Source organism: Silurus aristotelis (genome assembly GCF_946808225.1).
Source record: "Silurus aristotelis genome assembly, chromosome: 14".
NCBI lineage: Eukaryota > Metazoa > Chordata > Actinopteri > Siluriformes > Siluridae > Silurus > Silurus aristotelis.
This window is the reverse complement of record NC_139587.1, coordinates 686857-696856: the sequence shown is the minus strand read 5'-3', so window position 1 is coordinate 696856 and position 10000 is coordinate 686857. Positions and strand designations below refer to the sequence as shown.

The 10000-nt window shown below is 42.7% G+C and overlaps 3 protein-coding genes and 1 long non-coding RNA gene across 7 annotated transcripts in view; 2 read left to right on the top strand and 2 right to left on the bottom strand.

Annotated features, from left to right (window-relative positions):
* The window catches only part of LOC310737428 (uncharacterized protein), an 8781-nt gene extending 6323 nt beyond the window's left edge, over positions 1-2458 (bottom strand). Inside the window, exons 1-7 of the mRNA XM_083561756.1 lie at positions 2371-2458; positions 2210-2261; positions 1922-2023; positions 1653-1803; positions 1382-1469; positions 1001-1220; positions 67-327 (exon numbers count right to left, since the gene is read on the bottom strand). Coding sequence (XP_083417882.1) covers positions 67-327; positions 1001-1220; positions 1382-1469; positions 1653-1803; positions 1922-2023; positions 2210-2227 — 840 coding nt within the window. The 5' untranslated portion in view covers positions 2228-2261; positions 2371-2458. The remainder of the gene's footprint in view (positions 1-66; positions 328-1000; positions 1221-1381; positions 1470-1652; positions 1804-1921; positions 2024-2209; positions 2262-2370) is intronic.
* aga (aspartylglucosaminidase) overlaps positions 1-10000 on the bottom strand; it is a 65264-nt gene that overhangs the window by 44396 nt on the left and 10868 nt on the right. The gene's annotated exons all lie outside the window — the stretch shown is intronic.
* LOC310736401 lies at positions 334-897 on the top strand. The gene is made up of 2 exons (XR_014536544.1): positions 334-556; positions 805-897. It is a non-coding gene; the product is annotated as an uncharacterized lncRNA (long non-coding RNA).
* Positions 5076-9090, top strand: gask1b (golgi associated kinase 1B). Of its 3 annotated transcripts, none has more exons than XM_083560019.1 (5): positions 5076-5137; positions 5467-6365; positions 6992-7197; positions 7512-7738; positions 8013-9090. In XM_083560019.1, the coding sequence occupies exons 2-5, from the start codon at positions 5525-5527 to the stop codon at positions 8218-8220; spliced, it is 1482 nt and encodes a 493-aa protein (XP_083416145.1). In that variant the 5' UTR covers positions 5076-5137; positions 5467-5524; the 3' UTR covers positions 8221-9090. The 3 variants fall into 3 exon arrangements, with proteins under 3 accessions (XP_083416145.1, XP_083416146.1, XP_083416147.1); XM_083560020.1 differs by having other exon boundaries at positions 5079-5134; XM_083560021.1 differs by having other exon boundaries at positions 5096-5168.

Genomic DNA, 10000 nt, shown 5'->3' with positions numbered 1-10000 from the left:
GAAGATCAAGAGAGAAGAAGAAAGTGGGAAAAGATTATGTTCTTCCTGTAAGTTGAGAAAATTCACCATAAGTGTGACGTTCCCCACACACTCGAAGCTGTAGTCCACTCCTCCACCAGTCATCTCCTTCAGAACCTCCTGAATGGGTTTGCTGTGATCATCAGGGTTCACAAACTCAGAGACACCGAACTTCTTGGAGATTTCATGTTTCTGTGGGTTGATGTCCACACCGATGATCCTGGAGGCTCCTGCAGCTTTACAGCCCATCACAGTAGCTAAACCAACTGCACCCAACCCAAACACGGCACAGACGGAACCACGATCCACCTGCAGAGATGATACATTTACACACCCGCAGACACGTGGAGAGACGACCACCGAGCTCAGAACTTCAGATTAATACATCAGACTATGGAAATGTGAGATTTCTCTCAACTTCTCTTAACATAAAAAAATTATAAAAAACAGTACTAAATCATGATAATGTGCTAAATGACAAATATGAAAATATGTATTAATAAATATCATATGATGAATAAATTATTAATAGTTCATAGTTCATAGTTTTCTTTTCGGCTTCTCCCGTTAGGGGGCGCCACAGCGGATCCTCCGCACGTTTGATTTGGCACATGTTTTACGCTGGATGCCCTTCCTAACGCAACCCTCCCCAATTTATCCGGGCTTGGGACCGGCACTAAGAGTGGCTGGGGATGGTTCCCTGACCGGGAATCGAACCCGGGTCGCAGCGGTGGGAGCGCTGCATCTTAACCACTAGACCACCAGGGGACAATAAATAAAATATAGTGTTCGCGTGCGGCGTGTAAAAACAAACAGCACATGGTGTCAGTGATTCGCCTCTAGAGGTCGCTCTCTTAATGACAGCGGACCAGAAGTCAGTCGGTATGAATATTTGCATATAGCCGATAGTTCAACTATCCTTGCATTGATTTTCACACACACACACACACACACACACACACACACACACACACACACACACTTTGGCCGTGTTCAGTGCTGCTCCGTATCCCGTAGCCACTCCACAGCCGAGCAGACAGACTTTATCCAGCGGTGCGTCTCGGTGAATCTTCGCCACGTTGAACTCAGGAACCACCGTGTACTCACAGAAAGTGCACACACCCAGAAACTGATACACCTGCTGCCCCCTACAGGTGATACGACTCGTACCGTCAGCTAACACACCCTGCTGAGTCTTCTGCCTGAGAGCGAGAGAGAGAGAGAAAGAGAGAGAGAGAGAGAGATATTACAGCTGGTCATCAGAGGAGCAATCCAACGTTCCAGTCATTATTGAGGAGGACAGAAGGAGTGTGGAAGGTTTGGTAAAAAGCTGTTTGTGTAAAAATGGAAAGCAGAAACTCACCAGTTCTTGAAGCAGAGGTTTGTTTTGGGGCTGAGACAGAACTCACACTCACCACACTGAGGCAGGAAGAGAGGAATCACCTTATCACCTGGAGGAGGAACAACAAGAACATGAGCAAGATGATGAAAATTAAGTTATGGTCCCAAGTGAAACCTGGTAGTGTGTGTGTGTGCTGCCCCCGCTGGGCCCTTGAGCAAGGCCCCTAACCCACATCTGCTTAGTTGTGTGTGGGTGTGTGTGTGTGTGTGTGTGTGTGTGTGTGTGTGTGTACCAGGCTGGACACTGGTCACCCCCGGGCCGATGCTCTCCACCACACCAGCAGCCTCATGACCCAGAATGAGGGGAAACGGCAGAGCCTTCACTCCTTTCTCACAATCATACAGATACGTCCAGTCTGTGTGACACACACCGCTCGCCGCTATCTGCACCACACACACACACACACACACACACACACACACACACACACACACACACATTAAACCTGAAAGTCCAAAGTCAAGGCTTTTATAAAACAAACTGCTGAACAGGAACACGGACCTTCACTCTGACTTCACGATCTTTAGGTGGAGCAACTTCCACTTCTTCTACAGAGAGAGGCTTCCCAGGTTCCCATGCCACAGCTGCTTTACACCTGATCACCTAAAACCGCGCACACACACACACACACACACACACACACACACACACACACACATATATATATATATATATATATATATATATATACATATATATATATATATATATATATATATATAAAAACACACGCGTGCACGTTGGTTATTGGATATTTCTCAAAGTTGTGCGTATCTGCAGGTTCCCCACCTTATTCTCAGTGTCCATCTTATCATATAAATAAAATCCACGGTTGTAGGTCCTAAAACAAACAACAAACAACAACAAAAAACACACACACACACACACACACACACACACCTTATACACTTATTAGACTTAGTGCAGTATTGATAGAGAAATGCCATTACCTGTGTTGAAGAAAGTCACTGACGCTTCTGCAATTCTTCTGTGGTTGTGCGAGTTATGACACCCAACACCGCCCCCTGCTGTTCAATAACAATTACTGACTTGTTTTCACTTCTGCATTTATTTGTGATAAATAAATGATATATGCCCTTTCCGGGTCTAGGGTTCGAGCCCCGGTATCGCCAGGCTGCCACTCTTGGGCCCTTGAGCAAGGCCCTTAACCCTCTATGCTCCGGGGGTCCCTTACGAGGGAAATATCAAGGTCCGTGACGTCGGAGTGACGTGGGGCCGCCTTCCCGTGGGCTCACCACCTGCAGGAGGGACCGTAAGGGACGGTGCTGTGAGGATTAGGCAGCAGTCGAAGGCGGGGGTCTGCTTAGACTGCTGCCCCCGCGACCCGAATTACGGATAAGCGGGAGAAAATAAATGATTTACAATTTATTCATTATAAATTGACAAATAATAAAATTTCACACTGTTTGTAAATTTAACTTTATTATTAAAATTATATTATTTATGTTTTGGAAACCCATTTATTTTCTCTTTTTCTTTTATGAATTAAATTCCTTGAAAAGTCAAAAATGTTTGTATTTAATAAATTTTTTTAATGTTTGTAATAATCTGGATGTTCAACATTTAATCTAATAATGAATAAAATACAGTTACAAAAAAATCTTATTTTTCCTTTTTATCAGATCAAGCACAAATTCATCTAGAGTTAAAAAAAAACACTTTATTAGAAATATCTACAGTGGTATTTAGATTCACTTCTGTGATGCACTGCATTGGTCATTGCAATGACACAAGAAGTGGGCGTGGTCTTACACTGTAAATAACAAGCTGATTGGTTAGAAATTTAAACACTGACACGATTAATAAATATCACATGCGATTTCAGCGTACTGACGGTCGCACATCCGGTTTCCGGTACCAATGTGCGGGTTTATTCTTGGAGCAGCATGAAACCTGATGGAGCTGTGAGGGGGTGAGGGGGTGAGGGCTGCTGAAGCAGAAGGTGGAGGTTTGTTACAAGACAATTAAAATTTCTACCCACAGCTCCATCTACAGCTTCCCCACTGCTCCATCTGCAGTAAATATAAGAATAGATATACTGTATATAATTAAATAAATACATGAATTAATTAAATGAATAATTATTCTACAGGAAATACAGTTTCATCATCACACAGAAATTTCATCAATAATCACTTTTTTTTTTTTTATTCCTGCTACCAGACATATTTAATTCATTGGAATATTTGCCCTGATGCTCAGTCCCTCATTCAGACCTACAGCATTTGGGTGGAGCTGCAGGTGGAGCTGTAAATGAAGCAGTAGGTGGAGCTGCAGGTGGAGCTGCAGACAGGGCAGCGGGTGAAGCTGCAGATTAAGCAGTAAACGGAGCTCTGGATAGATCTGTAGGTAAACTGTAGATGGAGCAGCTGGTGGAGCTGTAGGTAAAGCTGCAGATGGAGTAGTAGGTGGAGTTGTATGTAAAACAGCAGATGGAGCTGTGAGTAGAGCTGTGGGTAGATCTGTAGGTAAAGCTGCAGATGAAGCAGTAGATGGAGCTGTAGGTAAAGCTGTAGGTGGTGCAGCAGGTGAAGCTGCAGATGGAGTAGTAAGTGGAGTTGTGGGTAGATCTGTAAGTAAAGCTACAGATGAAGCAGTAGATGGAGCTGCAGATGGAGCTGTGAGTGGAGCTGTGGGTAGTTCTGTAGGTAAAGCTGCAGATGAAGCAGTGGATGGAGCTGTAGGTAAAGCTGCAGGTAAAGCTGCAGATGGAGCTGTGAGTGGAGCTGTGGGTAGTTCTGTAGGTAAAGCTGCAGATGAAGCAGTGGATGGAGCTGTAGGTAAAGCTGCAGGTAAAGCTGCAGATGGAGCTGTGAGTGGAGCTGTGGGTAGTTCTGTAGGTAAAGCTGCAGATGAAGCAGTGGATGGAGCTGTAGGTAAAGCTGCAGGTAAAGCTGCAGGTGGAGCTGTGAGTGGAGCTGTGGGTAGTTCTGTAGGTAAAGCTGTAGGTGGAGTCTCAGGTTTCTTATTGTACATGGAAAAGTTTTACAGTTTTCTGAGCTGTGTGGTGGCTCTGCTGCTCCATAGCAGTAACTGCAGACTAGAGACACTGGAAACTTCTTCCATAAATGTTGTAGGATGTACAGGTTCCTGTGAATGTGTCGTTACCATAGAAACGATAAAGTATTGGAACTAGTGTTTTTAGAGTCTGAGCTTCTTTTATAGAAAACTAATCAACACATCTTAAGTGAGATGTGCAGTCTTCTTCCTACTAATTATGTGATCTGTAATGAGTGTGATGATGATGATGATGATGATGATGATGACGAAGAGGATGAAGAGGATGAAGAGGATGATGAAGGTCTTCTGGGTTCTTGTGGATTTTGCCTTCTCCAGAATCTGATTACATTCAGATTTGTATCCATGTTTTATGTTGATTGTGTGAATTTAGTTGTTTATTTAAAGTAAAACCTGGTGTCTGGTCTTCACACTGTGTCTCAGCACACAGAGGTCTACAGATTTGCTTTTTACATGGTTATATCTGATTCTGGGGATGAGACCTCGTTATAAATCTTTCTTCAACAAGTCGCAGTTCTGCAGTAGGAATCTTTCTTCAAGAAACCGATTTATACCAGTAGGTGGTGCTGTAATATCTAAACTTCTGGGTTGTTCCTTTTGGTTTGAAGGAGTTGAGGCTCATTTCTCTGTCTGTTGTGAGTCAGACACGGGCTGCTGTTACTGCAGGAGTTTATGGTGGTGTTTATTCTTTTATTAAACTTTATGTCGGGTCAGTGTTTATGGTTTTGTTTGCTTTAAGCACGCGCATGTGTTATTACAGGGTGGAAAAGGAATAGAGTTATGACTAATTGGACTTTTTTTCTGTAGATTGAGCTGAAATGGAAAAGAATTATTTCTCATTTTATATAAAAAGGGAGTTGGAGTAATATACTGGGCGGCCGCACGCGCGTCGTGCATTTAGCGCAATTTTCGGATTTTGTTGCGACATTAAATATTCATTCATGTTTTTTTCTAAAACTTAATCTTTTAAATGCGAAACAGGCAATAAAGATTTATTTCTTCTCCAGCTCTGGACTCCAGTTTCCCGCTTTCAGGCTGCAGAGCACCGAAAATGAAACAAAACTCATGCGGAGATATCCTTCACACGTCCTGATGGAGAAACATCTGAGCCGTCCTGGTAGGAGCGCGCACACAATCCTCCATCTGACCTGCTTGTCCTTTTGGAGGTTATTAAGAGCGTGCTGGAGATTCTCCAGATCCAGGACAGCTTTTTTCCTCACCTTCGCCTGCTTGATCTACCTTTTCTGCTTGGAGTTGTGGATCAGCCGTATAGACCATGACCAAAATGTAACCAAGGGCAGGAGATTGATTTTGGAAAGGATTCCAGTATCTCCTTCTTCAACTCACTCCAATGTGGTGTACATCACTCTCAAGTCCAAAAGACACAAACCTGCCATCCTAAGAGCGACGCTGCACCCCAAATCACGCAGGAAGAAGGTGAGGAACCCGGAGAACCCTAGCCGAGACACGGTGCACCATAATGGAGAAGAAACACTAATGCGTGCTAAATCAAGGGAGGCATGGAGGCAGCTACTTTATTCGTTTAAACCTGGAAAGTTTAATGTTTTCGATAATGGTAATGATGATGATAGAAGCTCCATCCGGATCTACAGCCAAAAAGCTCCACCATGGTTCAGCCAAGCTGATATAGAAACCATGCGCTTCCTCTCCAAGTGCAAAATCGGTCGTGTCAAAATTCTTGAGCCGGAGAATGCTCCTCCTGTTCTTCTGTTTAAGAGAACGAGGGGATTCAATCAAAGCTCAGACCTTGCAGGAGAGTGTGAAGGACAATGTGGAGTCATTAAGCGACCTGAGGATATGAGTGAAGTGTTCGCTTTTCACCTGGACCGAGTTTTAGGCCTCAATCGGAGTTTAGTGACCATCAGCAGAAGGTTCCAGGCTCTGGGTAAGTCTCAGTTTATCTCCTCACTCGTACTTCTAATGTACATGTGTGGAATCAGTAATGTTAAAAATTCCACATCAGGTTCTCTCCAGCGGTGAAGATGTTTTTTGATGAGTCGTCGCCTCCCAGATAAAACCCAAATTCACGAAAGCAACTTTTCACCTATGTTATTTTAATAATTAAAAAGGAACTGTTTATACTTTTTATCCATTTATTGTTAAATTGTTACATATTGTAATGTTTGTAATAGCAGCTATAAAAAATTTACGAAAACATGAAAATTCTAAATAAAATAAATATGAATATATTAATTAGTAAATTTAAATACATAATGAATAATTAATAAGTGTAATAAAGCACTCTCAGTGCAGCACGTAGTCTCACGTGTAATTACAAACAGCACGTGGTGTCAATGATTCACCTTTAATCCTCCTATACTTTAGTTCTCCTAAAACAGCGGAGAGGAAAATCTACTGGAATAGATTTGTGCTGAGAGCTCAGAGTTCCAGCGATCAACCGTTTGACCTCGACTGTACTGAACACCTCTGTGCACACACACAATCGTTTTAGATTATTGTGAGGATAAAATGAATTATACAGTGCATCCTCACTGCAGTGTGCTGTTTCAGATGGTCAGCTGTGTCCCGTGACTCTGTACGACCCGTCTGTTGTTCCGGTACCTGAGTCGAGGTCAGGTTCTCTGAGTTGGAGCTGGTACCAGGAGTCGTTACGGTACCTGTGCTGGCAGCATGGAGTCCCGAAACCCAAGCAGAGCTGCAGCAGCCTCCATCATCAAGAGTGGAGCAAAGTGACACTGTTCGACTTCCTGCTGCAGGTTTCATGTGGGCGGAGCTAGCACATGGGGGAGGGGGGGAATAAATATTATAATAATATTGGTATTACTGAGTTTTATTCACAACACACTTTTAAGGGTGCTGAATGAAACCTTAAATAGTTTTATATTTTAATATTTATATAAAAATATTACTTTATCGTATTAATAATTAAATTAATACAAACAGATTGTCAGGACTTATAAAAGACTCATGGGTTCTTCTGTTAGTTAAAACGGTGATAATCTTTCCAGTACTGGATTCTGTGTTGGTTGACATTGTTCCAGAAGCACATACGATTGTTTCTTGGTTTCAGAATCACCAGCGGCTCGACAGGAACTGCTGCGGGTTCAGGCCACGACCACAGGACAGCTGTGTCCAGTTTGGCTATCACACACAGTGCAGTAACGTCGACAGTCTCCAGATTTCACACATCGTTCATCGCAAGAACGCCCCGAGACGCATGGTCTACATCAACAACAACGCCTTCTTCGACCGGGACGAAGAAAACCTGGATTTTAGACTACTAGAGGGAATTAAAGAGTGAGTTCTGAGCTAATCTGATACACAACAGCTTTAGCTTGTTAGGTTAGCGTTAGCCTGCTAACTCGCTATGACAGCTTTCACTCATTAGTTAAGTAATCAGCTTTGTGATTGGTGAGGGAGGAGTTTATGCAAATGTTACTATAGCTTACTTTAAAGTTATTGAAGAATTTAATTTAGCAGTAATTCAGAGTTTGTACACTCTGTGTGTGTGTGTGTGTGTGTGTGTGTGTGTGTGTGTGTGTGTGTGTGTGTGTGTGTGTGTGTGTATCAGACTTCCTGATGTAGCAGTGAGTGTGTTGCGGTCTCAGCGTCTCAGACAAAACCTCCTGCAGTCTCTGTTCATGGATGAACAATTCTGGGAGAATCAGGGAGGACGGCGAGGCATCGACAAACTCATTGACGTGATCGAGAGACGAGCGAGAGTCTTACTGCGCTACATCAATGCTCACGGCATCGAGCTCACGGCCATGAAGCCTTAAACAACCACAGGGCACGCGTTTTATTTCAATTTAGTCAATTATTTTTTATTGATGTTTATTAATAACAGCAGTGTACACTACACTGATGGTCGCATGTGATTAGAACATCATCAGCATCATCATCATCATCATCAATGTGTCTTTATGCTGAAAACACTTGATCATTGAGATGTGTTTTACTCCTCAGTTTTGCTCCAGAGCTTTGTGAGTTGGACTTTTAGCCGAACTGCTCCTTTACTTAACATGCGTGCTCACGTGTGTGTGTGAGCACACGTGTGTGTTTGTGAGCTCACGTGTGTGTGTGTGTGAGCACACGTGTGTGTAAGAGTGTGTGTGAGCATGTGTGTGTGTGGTCTGTCAGCCATCCACACTGATTTATACACAGCTTTAATACAAACAGAGCGTCTGAAAGCTGCAGCATTGAAATAGATGATATGCAAATAGAACCTTCTGCTTTATGACATCAGCTGAAGGCATCCAGGACACGTGTGTGTGTGTGTGTGTGTGTGTGTGTGTGCTGCATGGAGGATTTGTGAAGGTCCAGAAACATCAGGAATATAACCATAAGCTGTATTTGTGTAATTGTAGACTGTGGTCATGCAGCTCCTGCTTTATTTCTTTAACATCATCAAACGAAACACTTTCTAAACTTATACAGTGTCTGAGTTTAGGAAGGTCTGACCACACACACACACACACACACACACACACACACACACACACACACACACACACACCATTTGCACACTAACTCTCATAGCATGCTCAGGACCAAAACTGATTTCTCAGTGATCTCTGATTAAAAGAAATTGCATAGACTGAACTGAACTGTACCTGAACTGTTACTGTTAAATAAACATGGGAAAATGATCTGAGACTCATTTACTCTCTCAATCTCAGATATTCCACTCACGAAAGATACAAGCTTTATATCACAAATTACCAGCCTATAATAATATTAATCATAAGTAGTAATAAGAGGAAGAAAGAAAAAAAAGGTCTTTAGGAACAGTTAGTACGATTATTTAAAAAAAAGGATTATCTAATACGTCTAATTAACACATAAATGTGTGTGTGTGTGTGTGTGTGTGTGTGTGTGTGTGTGTGTGTGTGTGTATGTGTGTGTGTGTGTGTGTGTTGATTAGCTATACAGTAAACCCTCTGTCTTAGAATACAACCCCTGTGAGTTCCGGGGGTCTGGTGTACACCTAAAACATGGAGTGAAGGATTTCCCAGAGGTCTTGAGTCATTGTTGTCTCACCTAGATTTAGATGGGGTGATTGTGGTCAGGTCTTCTGATGCAGCACTCCATCACTCTTCTTCTTGAACAAACAGCTCTTACAGAACATAGAGGTGTGTTTGGGGTCGTTGTTCTGTTGGAAATCAAATGATGGTTTCAAAAAATGCAAACCAGATGGAATGGCTGCATGTTGCTACAGAATGCTGTGGAAGCCATGCTGATTAATTGTGTCCTCCATGCTTCACAGTGGGAACCACAGATTCAGGAACCGTCCTTCACCCTCTGTAAGTCTAACAAAGATACAGCACTTAAAACCATAAATCTCAAATTTGGACTCATCAGATCAAAGGACAGATTTCCACTGATCTAATGTTCATTCCTTGTGTTTCTTGGCCCAGACAAGTTTCTTCTGCTTGTTGACTTACACATTCTACTCTGAACAGTGGATGTTTAAATATATCAGCCACATGAACTATGAGTAGCATTTATTGAGGCTGGTAATCCTAATAAACTTATCCTCTGCAGCAGAGGTAGCTCTTG